Genomic DNA, 16,464 nt, shown 5'->3' with positions numbered 1-16,464 from the left:
TATGTACAAAGGCAGACCCACGTACAGTGCATTACAGAAGTCAAGTCTTGAGGTTACCAACAAATGTACCACTGTTTTGAGGTCATTGATCTCGAGAAACGGGCGCAGCTGGCGTATCAGTCGGACCTGATAGAAAGCACCCCTGGCCACCACCTCAACCTGAGAAACCAAGGAGAGGTGTGGATCCAGAAGTACTCCCAGACTGCAAACCTGTTCCTTTTGGGGAAGTGTGACCCCATCCAGAACAGGTAGATCAAGATCATCTCTGGAGTTCTGACCCCGCACAATAAGTACCTCTGTCTTATCTGGATTCAGCTTCAGTTTATTCTCCCTCATCCAGCCCATTACTGCTTCCAGGCAGGCATTTAGAGAGGATATGCCAGCTCCTGAAGAAGTTGACACGGAGAAGTAGATCTGGGTGTCATCAGTGTACTGGTAACACCCAGCTCCAAATCCCCTGATGATCTCTCCCAGTGGTTTCATGTACATGTTAAAAAGCATTGGAGAAAGTATGGAGCCTTGAGGGACGCCATACTTAAGCTCAGATTTTGAAGAGCAACAGTCTCCAATCGACACCATCTGGAATCTGTCCAAGAGGTAGGAGTGGAACCACTGTAAGCCAGTGCCTCCCACCCCCAACACCCTCAGACATTCCAGAAGGATACTACAGTTGATAGTATCGAAAGCAAAGATTTAGTCAAAGATTTACTTAATAATATAAGATAGATTATTTGCACAGATATAAAAACCACTTAGGATGGAGTAAACTAGGAATAAGCACATTGGTGGCTACTGTATTAGTCTCGAGTCCTTGTGGGTGAAATTTGAGCATGAATAATAATGAAAAATTCATTATGTACTTCTTCCTTCCATAACAAAGAACAACAGTCCATAGGCTGAGCAATTTATATGCTAGGATATTAGTATTAATTTAATTAGAAACATAGGAAGCTGCCATATACTGAGTCAGACCATTGGTCTATCTAGCTCAATATTGTCTTCACAGACTGGCAGTGGCTTCTCCAAGGCTGCAGGCAGGAATCTCTCTCAGCCTATCTTGGAAAAGCCAGGGAGGGAACTTGGAACCTTCTGCTCTTCCCAGAGTGGCTCCATCCCCCGAGGGGAATATCTTATAGTACTCACACTTCTAGTCTCCCATTCATATGCAACCAGGGCAGACCCTGCTTAGCTAAGGGGACAAGTCACGCTTGCTACCACAAGACCACCTTAATGATTCATTGATTTAAACAAGCTTCTGTAACTCCTAAAACTCATGTTTTACTTCTAAACTGATTGAGAGGTTTTAGTTCTAAACTGAATTTAACACAGTGCATTTTACATACCAATATGTGTTTTGTATTTTAACCATAACCATTCCACCCACTGAATACCATCATTGACTAACCTATTACTTTTGCTTCTTCATCTGTCAGTGTTTTATTGAGAAAAATTTTCTTTACACGGAGAGTGTTTCCTGAGGGAAGTACTACTCCTGTAGTTGGCATAGGCGGTTCACCATCCTTCTGTTGTAAACTGTCTGCGATCACAAGGAAGACTCTGAGACCTATATTCATTCTCTGCAAAAGAGAGAGTAACATTTATTAACCACTCCCACAAAAATACATCAAATACTGAGCTTATGAATTTGAACTCATTCCCAGGAAATGAGTTCTCAACACAAAAAACCAAGCAGATACAAGAATGCTACTGGCTAAATCCCTTTTAGAATCCTTTGGTCAGGTGTCCCAAACAAGCCAATCCTAGAAAGATGCTGTATGCTTGAAGCAAACCAGCATCTGGCTAGACACTAGTTCTGCCCACACTGATCAGGAGCTTACTCTATGTTGAAGGATACACAAAAGAACAAAGATATCAATGTGATCATACACTTTAAATACCTGAACAAACAGGCAAAATTTAACTGTTCCCAGGAATGCTCACTGTTATGCACATGTTCAGAACTGTGCATGTCAACAAACACAATAATTATTATTTTTCCTCCAATAGTGTTTTACCTCTGGATTAATAGTGAAGGTTTTGGGCGATTTTCCAACACTGAGCAGATCAAAAATTATTTCTTTCATTGCGAAATCCAAACGTTCCTAAGAAGAAAATAATATAAATGGAAGACTCTTTGTAAACTGTAGCATGTGGCTCCAACCAATTAAATGGCTATTATACCATTGTATTTTTTTTGTTAACTGGCTCAAAACTAGTTCATGTTCTGGGAAAATGCTAAAATTATTTCGCTATGATCCAGTGTATCAATATATCATATATTTTAAAGTGAATTATCCAAAAAACTGCTATCAAGATTTTTAGATAATTAAGTTTGCCAAGGCTGTTAAACGTGGGTAGCACTGCTCTACTAAAAATCAATTTTTAGAAACAACCAGTTTCTAGTGATATAGTCAAAACATAGCGGTGTAAGAGCATCAAGATTTTTATAAATTTACAAAGTCAGTCAGCTCCGGCTATCAGAGTTAAGCAAGTGATGGATTTAGCTCTTGCTCTTCACACAAACCAAGAAAAATTGTGTAGTGACTTGAGCAGTTATTTTTAGACTGTATTCTATGAAACCATGAAGTTCTTGAGAGAATTATCAGAGAGTTCTCAGTGAAGAGATCAGTAAAGGCCGGCAAGCTTGCCCATCACTAATGATTTTGTCTTTCTGTGTTAAGCCACAGGGAAGCACTGGGTGTATCCCAGGGCTGCTCTCAGTTGATAAGGAATGAATGACTAAGAGATCACATGAAGCAAGCATGCATTTTAGAATATGATCCCAAGTTTTGAGCAACATGCAACAAGTTTATCAGTAGCAAGTCAATGTGGAAAGGGAGCAAGTTTGAAAGTCAAAGGGCTGTAGCAAAGAGTTTTCCTGTTTTTTAAAAAATAGCGTTCAACTACATTTGGGCTGATGTGTGACCTTGGGCAAGTTACTATCTCTCAACCTAACCTACTTCACAGGACTGTCATAAAAATAGAATCAGAACTCTCACCTATGCAACCTTGAGCTTCCTGAGGAAGAGTGGGAATATAGTTTGAAATATAGATTTAGTGCATGTAAACATATTACAGAAGGAGCTTACCTGAGCAATGAACTGAATGATTTTTACAAATATGTTCAGAGGCGTATCTCGAGGGACTACACTGCGAGAGCCTTTTGGAAAAAGTGCTGATACAATGCTCATGAGGCGGCTACAGAGAAAAAGGATTTAGAAGTGATTTTTAAAAAATCCAATACTGTTTTTTAATTTAAAATAAAATTGACAGAATTTTTAGTACACTTAACCAAACTACTCACCTTTGTGTTACAGTGTTGCTTTCACATTTTATTCTAATAACATAGACCCATAATAATCTATATAATGATTCCAGTGCAACTCGAGACATTTTGGGATCTTTATTCTGTTAAAAACAAATGTAAAAAGATGACTTTATTGAATGTATAGGACTTTAGTACTCAAAGTATTCCTTAGAAATGCTAATTTAAAAAGTTTACACAAAAAAACTCATATCTTCAGTACTGGAAATTCTATTGTCAAGCATCTTTGGCCAAGAAACCTTGACATAAGCAGCATATTCATGATCAAGGCCAGCTGCCACCTCATCCACTACTACATCTTCCAGCAGATAAAATGTGCCCTGTAACAGAACTGTAATCCTTCTACCTTGTGTAAGGCACCTGAGAAAGGGATGTTTTTAGATTGTGAGCCCTTTGGGGGCAGGGATCAATCTTTATTTATTTTTATTTCTCTATGTAAACTGCTTTGTTGAAAAGTGGTATATAAATATTCATCGTCGTCAAGACTTTGTGGAGTTTTTTTCTTTCCGGGATCCCCCTGAGTGACTGTCACCCTCCTCCTTCATGAGGAAGAGGGATGATCCTTTCCTTTGTAGGTTATCAGTAAGTTATCAAGTGGCACAAGTCCTTCTGTCCTCAAGCAACTAGACAAAGAGAAAGGATTATCAGAGCAGTGATAGGAGGAAACTTTCTTCTTAACTCCATCCCAAAGAGGAAATGGGGTGACAGAGGTAGCACATGACTGCAGGGGTAGGAAAAGTGGAGAACTTGAGCCTGGCCTCAGGGAGGTAAGGGAGTGCAAGAGTGTGTGACACAGCAAGCCCACCATCTCTTTCGCTCTCCTGTCACAAATTCATAGGAACTGGAGATAGTAGTAACCTTCCCATCACTGGTGATAGTAGTTCCCTTCCCTTCCCATCGAGGAAGGGGAAGACAAATGAATCAACAATGAGCAAGTGTCAGAAGCAGCAGTTCTCCTCTTTCTCCTGCACAGCAAAGAAGCCAGATGTTCCTTAGTCAACACTACTTGCAGTTTGGTCCTAAGAACTCTTAGTAGGAGTTAAGGGCTACCAAGCTAAATAAAGCTTGCTGCACATGTACTTGGGAGTAAATCCCCTGAACTCAGTGGGAATTCAAAGTAAATATGCATAGGATCAGGCTGCTGGTTGATTGGGTGGACCACAATAACTGCCCTCCTTTTTCCAGTCACTCATGCTTCATTCCTTGACCAATATAAGGAATTCCCATAGTTTTGGCAGCAGTGCTCCAAGTTTTAACACAAAGAAAAAATAGTGAAAGTTGGGGGATTCTAAGCCAGGGAGGATAAGATGGTGGGCTGGATTCCACATAGCTATTATTACTGAGCAGTCAAATTTTTAGCTGTAGGATTCTGGTCAGAATTGTTGTGCATACTTGTCATATTATGTAAACAAAATGAAAATGAATCACCTGAGCCAATTGTACAAATTCATGAAATTGGTATTTCTTACTGTGTATCTTGTTTACATAGGAAGGAAACCCAAGAATGTTTAAGCTACTTGCATCTTGTTCATTATTTCTAGTCATTCTCAGAGCACTATATGCCTGCAATGAGTATCCACCTGTACACACCACAAGAAGAACCATCTATATATTTATATCTATATATTTATTTCTCCTAGGCATACCCCTCGCTAACCCCATGCGTGGCAGCTCTCGCGAGACCTCGCAAGCAGCTGTCAATTATTTATTTTATTTATCAAATTTATACCCCACCCAAACTTAGGTCTCTAGCGACAGGGACAGGGAGAGAATAGGGATACTGGCTAGCCGGTGGAGCAGCAGGTGACGGTGGACTGGGCTGGTCAGTGGGAGCAGCAGGCAGTGGGCCGGCCCAGCCACCAGGAATTGGTGGGTGGGTGGGAGAAGGTGTGGGGCCAGCTTTCCGGCTGGCCCACCAGCCAGAGACTGCGGGTGGGTGGGGGGTAGTGGGCTGCTCCTGTCAGCAGCCAGCCAGCCAGCTTGGCCACCAGGAATTGGCGGGCGGCCAGGAGAGGTGGCAGGTCGGCTTTTTGGCCAGCCCACCAGCCAGAAACTGTGGGCAGGGGGGAGAAATGGGCTGCTCCTTTCAATGGCCAGCCGGCGGGAGCAGGCAGCAGGGAGTGGCGGCCTGGCCTGGCTGCCAGGAGCAGCAGGCAGTGGCAGCCCGCCCCCGGGAGCAATAGGCAGTGGCGGGCCAGCCTGACTGCCAGGAGTGGGGGGAGAAGAGTAGGGCCAGTGGAGGTGCAGATGCTCTGCACCCGGCCCAGCTAGTATTATTTACTCTGATCAAACAAGTGGGGGACAGGTGGCAAGTCAAGAGTTTCTAATTAACCAGAGGCTATTTTTAAATGTTCACTTCAGTCTTTGAACTACTGTATTGAATTTTTACACATAATAGAATTGTTACAAAGGGCTAGAATTACTAAGAATTCCATCTCCAGCCAATCATGCCAAAAGAAATAGATTAAATATAGGTAGAATTTAAAATATTTAAAATAAATAGGTTAAATGTAGGTGAATATTTTAGCCAAATAAAATAAAATAGCAATATATTTCTAAGACTCCATAGAAGAGGGTAAGGTCCCCTGAAGTGTTCTGTCAACACAGTATAGCTGCCTGATCACCCTTTTAACAATATTCTCAGGAGGGACAAAGTCCTTTAACATGCCTTCCATTCTGGCATGGCTTCCATCAAAACCAGGAGATAAAAGAATGGGTTTTTATAGAAGAGGGATAGAGAACACATTAACAACCTGTCAAAGGCATCATTTAGCATGGTATCCAAGCAGCAGAGCATATGCACCCTGCAATGAAAGAGTGATAACTGCAACTTCTACATTTATTGTTTTGGAAACTAAGCTTAAAGTCCAAAACTGTCAGACTTTAAGTCAATAATACAATTTGCAGTTTGATGTCTGTCAAGTATTTTCAAACTTGCAGGAAGTATTTAAAATACATGTATTTTTAATCAAACATACAAAAAGTAGTGCAATCATATTCATTCATGATTAATATCATGCAATACTCATAAAGGACTTCATTTGTTCTGAAGTATAAGAACCTTATTTACCCCAAAAAGATGTTGACTCTGAATTTAAGACAACCTCCTTTAAAACTAGAGGTTTAATTCAGGTACCTGTATTTACCTGAAAGGAAGAGGACTCTGAATCTAAGATAACCCCCTTATGTCTAACATCAAAGAGCTTAAAAAAAAACTAAGCTGAATTCCGGTAAACCCTGTAATATGCAAGGTACAGAGATGGATGGGGGCTGAATGGGATACCCGAGCGGACCTCCCCTTTCTCTACCATGTCCCTCTACTCTGCCTGCACACCCTGTCCTTGGGTGGAGGGAGAATGTGGAAAACAGGGCTCCGTTGATGTCTTTGAGGCTGCATTTGTGCTTGACCAGATGAAGCCCACTGTGTACAACAATTTAAATTTGTGCTTAGCCTTACCAAAACCACCAGTTGGTAACTCAATAGGTTCACAAAAATTACTCTAAATGAGTGCTTGGTTAGCATTTCACTTTAAGCATTTTGAGATCTCCAATAATTCTACCTTAAATTCCTAAAACTGTAACATGCTAGAAGGTACAAAGTGTTAATCTGAATAAAAGGGACAATGAAATTACTCTCTGAAATATTTTCATGAAGATGGAAAACAAATATTTTACCTTTTTAGTGAAGCTTTAGAATATGTAACTATCACAAAAAATTATTTTAGGACTCAAAATTACATACAAAATGAATACTATATGTCCTGTTGTGTAAAGTATCCTAATTTGTAACACATGACTACTGTTCTGGATGGGAGTACACTTCCTCTTAAGAATCAGATATACAGCTTGGGTGTTTCTGGATTCTGAATTAAGTTAGGAGTACTTTTCAGCAGCTTCAGGTGGTGTGCCAGCTGAATTCCTTTCTGAGAAACTGCACCTGGCTACAGTAATCTTAATGTGCTCTACGCAAGGCTACCCTAGGAGCATTCAGAAGCTTCAATCAGTTTGGAATGTATCAGCTAGGCTGCTGCTAGGGATGGGTTCCAATCACACCCTGTGCTGTTTCAGCTACACTGATCATCAATTTGCTTCCAACTCCCATTAAAAGTGCTGGTCTTGATGATCTGGGGCCAGGATTTATTAAGGACTGACTCCTTCCACACAAACCAAGTTTATGTGCTTTGTTTAGCATCTGAGGTACAGCCAACTGCTCCCCCACATAAAATGCAGCGGTGCACAAGGACCATTTCAATGGTTGTACGTAGGTTGTGGAATGCTCTCCGCAAAAAAAAAAAAAAAAAGTCTGCCTATCAACCTCATTGCTGCTGTTTTGTTGTGTGGCCAAAACCTGACTTTCCAGGAAAATATTTATATAGATTTAATTTGAAATAATTAAGAAATCATTTTTGCCTACTCTAACCCATTTTTGTTAGTGTATTTTATTAATTATTATTTAACATTTTTATACCACCCAAAACTTGCATCTCTGGGCAGTTTACAACTAAAATCATTCAAAATATTAAAACAATTAAAATAATTTAAAACCAACATTAAAAATTAAAACCATAAATCTAATTAAAAGCCTGGGTGAATAAATGTGTCTTTAGTGCCTTTTAAAAAGTTGCCAGAGATGGGGAGGCTCTTATTTCAAAAGGGAGTGCATTCCAAATGACAGGGGCAGCAACGGAGAAGGCCCATTCCCGAGTAGCTGCCAAATGAGATGGCGGCAACCGCAGGCGAACCTCTCCAGAGGATCTTAACAGGCGGTGGGGCTCATGGTGAAGAAGATGTTCTCTGCGCAGGAGATAGCAATGGTAAATCCCTCCTGTATTCTACCAAAGACAATCACAGGGCTCTGTGGTCACAAGGAGTTGACACCGACTCGACGGCACACTTTAAAAGCTGTTTTAGGGCTTTATAGGTAATAACCAGCACCTTGTATTTTGCCCCGAAACGTATCAGCAATCAGTGTAGCTCTTTCAACACAGGAGTAATATGGTCTCTCCTAGAATACCCAGAGACCAACCTGGCTGCTGCATTCTGGACCAACTGCAGTTTCCGGACTATGTACACTCATATAGCACATTGCAGTAATCCAGCCTAGAGGCTACCAGCATATGTACCACCATTTTGAGGTCGTTCATCTCAAGAAATGGGCGCAGCTGATGTATCTGCCGAAGCTGATAAAAAGCACCTTTGGCTTTTCAAAATACATATTTTTGATGTTATTTTTGATCAATACATGTTACTGATGATGTGGTTTTAAAATCATGTCATTGTAAGTTATTTTTAGTGGGAGATTTTAATGGAAAGGTGGGATATACTTTAAATAAATTAGTTACAAGGTATGAAAAAAAAAAACCAGGCAGTTTTAGTTGAAAACATATTTTTACAGAACCAAGCAGGACAAACAATGCAACAATCAACAGAAATACAGGAGACAAGCCTATTTCTTACTTTGCTATTACAACATATTAACTCACCTGAAGAGTTTCTATTTGTTTTCTGATACTGTTGTTAGATGGCATCTAAATAAAAGCAATGCAAGACAGCAAAACATAACAAAAATGAGAATGGGAAGCACATGCATGTTAGATGAAAAAATAAAAAGCAAACAGAAAGCTGTTTACTAGGGCTCTATTCAGCAGAAACACATTTTTCAAAGCAAGACTCCATTCCAAATGTGGGACTGGGTCACAGCAATTTACCACATTAAGCATTACTGTCTGACAACTTCCAACAATCAGATTTCAGAATATGCTGAGCTTGGCCAATACTCAAAGGCTTAATTTTCTATGGCCAGGATTCAAAAAGCCATAGAACAACGAGTTTCATGTGCCCAACTAGTTTCTTCACCCAAACAAGATGCACAAGTTGTGCCTATCGAATACTGGCAACTTTGTGTTGCAATCAACACATCTTTTGAATGATTTCCATTCTGTCATCAAAATTAAAGTGAGCTCTGAGAGCAGAGTGAATGTAATTGAGTAAATTTATGTATGTCTGAATGAGTGTTTCTCTCTCTCTCTCTCTCTCTCTCTCTCTCTCTCTCCCCCCACCCCCGCTCCCTCCAGATTCCTGAGGGGAAAATCACAGATGACCTGAAGCATTTTCCTCCTGATGCAGCAGTGGTGCTCAGAAAGGAACTGAGGAAGGAGACGTTCTAACCATCCTAACAGTAGTGCAAGAATGTATGCACAGATTTAGATAACTCCTCTGCTGGATCATGCCAAGGATCAATTTTAAATGGATATATTGTAGCAATTTATTCTGCAACTCATCTCAGAGTTTGGTCAGCAGCAAATATCTATGTTTCATTGTTTGTTCTGCTTTTTAAAGTCTATCTTCTATCTATATAATTCTCTTAGACATACCCATTGCTAATTCCATGTGTGACAGCTCTTGCAAGGGGAGGGGGAGAGGAAAGCAACAGTGGAGAAGATAAGGTGAGTGGCCAGGCAGGGGGAGAAGGCCAGAGGACGGAGAAAGAACGTGGTGCCCAGACCAGCCGGGGGGGGGGAGGAGTGGCGGCCATGTCGGCGGGGTTGGGGCGGGGGGGACGAGAAAGCGGTGGCCAGGCCTGCCAGGGGATAAAGCAGTGGCTGGGCCGGCAGGAGAGAAAGAGGGAAGGGGGCCGAGAACGAGGGAGAACTAGAAGTACAGATGCTCTGTGCCCGGGCCAGCTAGTTCTAGAATAAATCATGAACACAGACCTCAATCGTGTCTGCAAACATTTCCCAAAGTGAAATCCTAATGTGCAAATAGTGTTTTTTTACAATTTATTTTTACATTTATATCCCACTCTTTCTCTGAAGAGCTCAGAGTGGTGTACATGATTATTTTTACTGTCACCTGTGAGGTAGGTCAGGCTGAGAGATACATGACTAGCCTGGAGTCACCCAGTGAGTTTCATGGTTGAATGGAAATTCAAACTTGGCCCTTCGCAGTCCTAGTCCAACACTCTAACCACTATGCCATGCTGGCATGTGTTGCAAGTAGTATAACACATTTCTATTGAACAGAGCCCAATGGTAAAATGTTATGTTGTTAAGGGTCAACAAAACTATATTAAATTATACAATATAAAATACATGCTCTTTGATTACTAAATAAAATACCTGGCAATGGAAGTTTTTATGCATCCACTGTTGGTAGTAAAACATTCCTAGGTAAATTAACTGAAAGAACTATCAGCATTCCTAGAACCAGCCCAAGACACGCGGCTGCTCAAAGCAGAGTGCTAAATGGTGCATTCTCCTATGCATTTCTCTATATTCTGCCACATTGAAACATTCTGCAATGCTGGATTTTCCAAACACCTAGATTTTCTTTACACTTGTAACTTGTTGCTATGTATGCTTGTTTTTTACACCCCACTGGAACAGGTCCCAACAAGTTAAGGGAGGCTCATTTCCTCAGTTTTAAATCTCTATTGTTATGGTACCTTATCTCATCCTTTGGAAACCTCTAAAGTAGACTGCTAAAAAGATATCACTGGCCCACATTCAGCACAGTGAACTACACTGCTGGGTGTGTGCAAATCCATCACAAGCTGTTGTGGAACAGGGCAGTTCTGCTCTGACTTGGCAGTTGCACAATGCAACAGCCATTATTTCCAATGGGTATCACACAACTGCAGTTGCACAACTTTAAGTCAGAGCAGAACTGCCCAGTTCAGCAGCAGCACAGGTATGGTTTGCATGTGCATGTGCACGCACATACCCCAGCATGGGCAGTGCTCAACCAATCATGGCTCTGCACTGAATGAGGAACACTAACTTTAGGGGTCAATCAGCATGTCCAACATTTAGTAAACATCAGTGTACAGAAGCTGTATAGTTTATCACAAATAATCATGGAACCCAGAGATATAAGGGTCAGAGCCCAGAGTAAAGACTTTGCCAATCCAACCTCTACCGGAAGCCTCCTGTCATCAAACTAAATCAGGCCAACACAAATCACTATCATAGCCACACTCCAAGGGAACACAAAGTACATAACTCCATTATGCTAATGTACTCAACACAAATCAACTAATCCTTGATACATTTCAAAATACTGTGTCACAATTCATCATGTTAGCTCGTTTATTATTTGTTTTATTTTATACCAGTTTAATTACTGTTGTTCTTCAACAACTACAGCTGGGCTGAGCATGGCAGAGGTGTGAAGCTGGCAAGCCTGTTGCCTAGTTAGTTGTTTGGCTGGTACATGGCAAGCAGCCATGCTGTCACTCTCTGCTCTTCTCTCACTCATCTTCCTTTTCTGTTTGGTGGCCAGTTTGTGTGCACTGCTGTCACAGCACTCTGCCTCTTCTCTTCTTCCAAGTTAGATGGAAGTAAAAGTAGGGGCAGAGTGGTGGGGCAACCACACATATTCAGTTTTAAAGAAAGGAAAGAAAGGGAAGGGAAGGGAAGGGAAGGGAAGGGAAGGGAAGGGAAGAAGAAGAGTCAAGGCAGAGCAAAGGAAATGCTTTGGAAGACTGGCAAGCAAGCAGGCCTGCCCAAAATGTGGGGGTTGGGGTCAAAATCTGCTGCTGCCCCTGAAAAGTCCCCATGTGCACCACGTAAACCAGTTGCTTCACCTTATTCAAAAGTAGGGCATTTGAACATTTCTCTCTACATTCTACACAGAGAAACTTCCATAAAAAGTAGACAAAGACACATAAAAAGCAGACATTGCAAAAGAACTGCAAATGTATAAAGAAATATACAAAACTTTGACAAATAAAGCAAAAAAAATGATATAAGAAAAATATATAGGATTCTCTGACACACATACTGCTGCAGAAATCTGCAATTTTCTGTCACAATATCCAAACAGTTACAAATATAAGTAAAAAGATTAGCAATTTGCAACAAGCATAACTACAATAATCAATTCATTAACCTTTATATATCAGTTTAACTGTTCAATGACAACAGAAATCTAATAAAACATCTGCCAGTAACTATACAACACAAAGCGAACAAGTTAATCTTACTAAGGAAACAGATGCACGTGTTAAGTCAATGAAGACCTACATGCCGATTATAATTAGCTCAGTCTAGTCGCAGTTCAGTATTTAAGTCTCTTAAATTTCAGTGACCAAGTCAAGCATGTACTTTCAGCTGTTCCACTGAAAATCAATGTGTTCACACAATTATGATAATCCTGGTTAAAGAGCTAAACTGGGTTGCTGAATCCTGTGGAATTGGTTCTGATTTCTGGACAATCCTGGTCAAGCCATTGTGGTTAACCCACATTTAACCAGAATCTATCTATCCTAGTTAATGGTGGGTTAACCACAGCAGTTTGACCAGGATTGCCTGAAAATCCTGGGTTCTCACAATCAGCTCCATAGGGCTCAGCGATCCTGATTAATTATTTAACCAGGATTGCTGTGACTGTGTGTGAATGGAGCCTGTGGCTAGATTATGTGAGTGGCCCAACACCACCACAAAATCATAGGGCAAAATTATGTGGAAGAACCATACTACACAATCTGATTTCTGTTATTATCATTCTTCTTCCTACAGAATCTCACCCTGTCTCATAGGCCAGGATCCATACATGTGCAAACTATGCGTGAGGACAAAGTGCTTCCGTGCATTCACAGGGGAGTGGGTGATATTTCCTACCAGGCTTTCCACCAGAAAGTGCCCCCCAACATGATTTTTCAGAGGGTGCAATGGGCTACTGCTGGCAATAGCTGAAAAAACCCCATGCACAAGTGGACCACCAGCACTTCCAGATCCTGCCCATAGTTTTTATATTCTTATGTTACTGGAAGTGGCATTGGATTTTGCTATGGGGAGCAGCAAACACATCTCTCCCACAATACAAGGATGAGAGAAACATTCATTTTATACTGTAATTTGAAACAGCCTTACCTCTATTAGGGACATATATTTTTATATCTGGGCTGATCCACAGACACACATTTGATCAGACTGTTTCAATTAATATATTTTGCTGTTTTTGCATAAATATGTACACAAATGTTCCAAAGCATTACTTAAATATTTAGAACATTCTTAGAGACAAGTGTTAAGAGAATCTTCCTTACTTTTAAATGGGATAGACAGTTCTGCAGGAAGATATGCCAGTTATTCAAAAAAAATTGCTTCTGACTGACACACAACAAGCAGGTGATCAATGGATACAAAGCCTATGAAGAGGAGAAAAATAAGTTATAAACATGTTTCAGAATCATATGGAAATCAATTGAGAAATTTTCACATATACACAGTCACTCAGTTTAAAAAAAGAGCAGCTCTGTCTTAAGTCAGACCCCACAACTTTAGTGAAAGAGATAATGGTAAAACTAGACACATACAGCTAGAAATCAATCCCATAGTCCATTGCTCAGTGTTTCAGGATGCCAAGGAGCTTCTGGTAGAGCTCTTGACTAAATAATTAACAACTTTGAGAAACACGATGTCTTTTTGTATAAAGAAGAGAAATGAAACCTCATACTACAAGGCAAAAACATAGTAGAACCAACTATGGTTTTGTGTACTGTAGAAATTGATGTACATTTAGATTATTGTGTCAAGCACAAGTCTGCCTTCCAATGTTCCAACTTTAAAATTCAACTTGAAGTGTTTAAGAAAGAAATGCTTTTCAAAAGCTTTCTGAATTTCAAGTGGGTTTCTAGCACTGAGCAACCACAAATTAAGGCACTAAAATTAACAGTAAGTCATAAACAACTGTTGATATATGTAGATTAACATTCTGATGCATTCTGATACCCTACTGATGGTAAACAGTAGGGGTGTGTAAGAAACAAAAATCGCAGTTGGGTTCAAATTTGTACTGAATTCAAACCAAATCGCATGCTGGTGAACTGAACAGCCAGTCCGGTCGGTTTGACCAAATGGGTTCGGTGGTTCAAGTGGCTGTACTAATCAAGGGGAATCCAGTGAGGATTCCATCAACTGACGAATGGCCCTGGGGTCGGGAGCAGTGGGAAAAGTAGCTTAAAGTCTTTAATGGCCTGGTGTGGCTGCCAGCACCACTGCTCCAACCTGTGCCGGCACAGCCCAAGCACGTGGTGATCCTTCTTTAAGCAAGCTGTGTGCACAGCAGTGGCACGAAAGCCATTTGCATGGCCTGCGCAGAGGCCAGAACCACACCACCACTATATGAGAACCTTGCTTAAAGAGGGCTTGCTACTAGGGATGTGTGAGATGGACAGACTGGATTCGAGCCTCCGTGGACGGCTGTGACCCGATTGAGCCCGGTGGGTTCCGGTCTGTGAACCCACCAAGCCAGCTTACGGGCTGGCTTGGGGGTATACTTGTAAAGGGGAATCTGGCTAGGATTCTCCTTTAAAAGTACAGGGGATCTCCTAGCCTTAAAAGGCTTCCGTTTAACCTAAAAGCGGTGTTGGTGGGGAGCCCTGAAAAGATTTCCTTTACCTTTAAAATGAAGCCCTGCCAGCGGTGGGGGTGGCCACTGCAGCAGCTGCTATGGTGGCGGAGGCTTGGGAGGCAGTGGCAGGAGCTCCTCCTCCCACCCTGCCTTCCTCCCAAATGATTGTCCAGGCCAGCTGTGGGCCAGTTTGGGCCTCTGCACATGCACAGAGGCCTCTCTAGGGATTCTGCATGTGAGCAGAGGCTCGTATCTGGCTGCAGCCGTTCCAAACAATCATTTGGGAGGCAGGCAAGGAGGAAAGAGGAGCTCCCACTGCCACCTACCAAGCCTCAGCAGTGGCCACCCCCTCCGCTTCATTTTAAAGGTCTTTTCAGGGGGGCCCCATCACTTTAAGCTTAGCCTTTTAAGGCTAGGAAACCCCCTGAACTTGCAAAGGGGAATCCTAGCTGGATTCCTCTTTATAAGTATAGCCTCCGAGCCAGCCCACAAGCCCGTTCCACAAACTGGAGGGCGGCCAGTTCAAACTATGACTGGAATCCTCCCTTTAGGGACGAGTCTGGTTTGACTCGGACCACCAAACCGGGCCAACTCGATGTTGAGCCAGGCTCGATGTGAGCCGGTTTGCACATCCCCAATAGCTGTGCACTTTGGTTGCACCAGGGGGGTCGCAGTATGGTGGTGAGTGATAGCATGGGCAGTGCTGGTAAGCACCCCACTGCCCTCCGATGTCAAACCAAGTTGCCTGAACCAAGCTTGGTTCAGTTTAATCACGGTTATTATCTTTCATTTCTAAGAATTAAGATACTTAAACCAATTTTGGGGATTTTGACATTAAATAGAAAGTAGCCTGACTATATTATGAACCAAAGTGAACAGAGCTAGTACAAAACAGCTGACAGCAAATAGTTCATTTTGGTTTATAGAAAGATTGTGTCAGTGATAACTCGATTAGCAGCATCCAGCCCCAGGCTCAGTGATGTTGTCCTCACTTCCTACCATGCAGATCATTTTGTGAAGTGTACCAAAGAAATTAAACATGGCACCATACAGTGCTTTTAGTTTGTGCGGCTTTGTCCAAGGTAACATCAGTTTCAACCTGGCAGATGCCCTATGCAAAAGTTAACAGTAAATTCCATGCAGCTCTCTCAGCTGCCTTTTCTAGACAGCTTCTGTGTACAACTGTCAACTAAGAACTTTCAACTTATTAATAATTTCTATAGGCAGTTTAAATAAATCTGCATATTACCAATTCTTCAATAGGCACTTTGTGAGGCTAGTGAAAGAAGTGCAAGTTAACTCATCACTCATTGTTAGAGGAAACAGTCATCTTTAATATTTTCATCTCCTACTAGAATTAATACAGTTGTCTCAAAAATAAAAACCATGTGCCTTGGTTCTTAAGCCTACATAACATTTTCCAACACTGATTAGTTAACTAAAGCTTTAATTTCATCAGCCCCAAACAGTAAAGGTTCCACCCCCTAGTTCTCAGGCATTCAACTTCCAGGCTTAAGCAGCTGGTCATCTCTATCATCCGCTGCATGGATATAATGGGTGCACATAAAAGAGCTCAGTGCTGGGGCGGGGGTGGAGGGGGGAGACTAAAATATTTCTGGAATACCAATGAGTGCTTCTTTCTTGAGCTGAGCTCGAAGGTAGTCTGGTAAAGCATCTCCACAAAGTTTTTCAGACATGGCACATTCACTTCATTTTTAACAGCCTAGTATCAAAATAAAGACACACATCAATTTCTTCCTCCAAAAAAAGGGATAGATTCAGAA

At 41.5% G+C, this 16,464-nt stretch overlaps 1 protein-coding gene across 6 annotated transcripts in view; it reads right to left on the bottom strand.

The window, feature by feature from the left end:
- The window catches only part of FRYL (FRY like transcription coactivator), a 286,750-nt gene that overhangs the window by 120,821 nt on the left and 149,465 nt on the right, over positions 1-16,464 (bottom strand). For 4 of the 6 annotated variants that reach the window (XM_053253420.1, XM_053253414.1, XM_053253415.1 and 1 more), the window contains 7 exons: positions 16,305-16,403; positions 13,374-13,475; positions 8,809-8,853; positions 3,305-3,408; positions 3,090-3,198; positions 2,016-2,102; positions 1,406-1,577 (listed from right to left, as the gene is read on the bottom strand). In XM_053253420.1, coding sequence (XP_053109395.1) covers positions 1,406-1,577; positions 2,016-2,102; positions 3,090-3,198; positions 3,305-3,408; positions 8,809-8,853; positions 13,374-13,475; positions 16,305-16,403 — 718 coding nt within the window. The remainder of the gene's footprint in view (positions 1-1,405; positions 1,578-2,015; positions 2,103-3,089; positions 3,199-3,304; positions 3,409-8,808; positions 8,854-13,373; positions 13,476-16,304; positions 16,404-16,464) is intronic. The other 2 variants (XM_053253417.1, XM_053253418.1) reach the window with 1 other exon arrangement.

Source organism: Hemicordylus capensis, chromosome 5, assembly GCF_027244095.1.
Source record: "Hemicordylus capensis ecotype Gifberg chromosome 5, rHemCap1.1.pri, whole genome shotgun sequence".
Classification (NCBI taxonomy): Eukaryota; Metazoa; Chordata; class Lepidosauria; order Squamata; family Cordylidae; genus Hemicordylus; species Hemicordylus capensis.
This window is presented reverse-complemented; position numbering and strand designations above follow the sequence as displayed.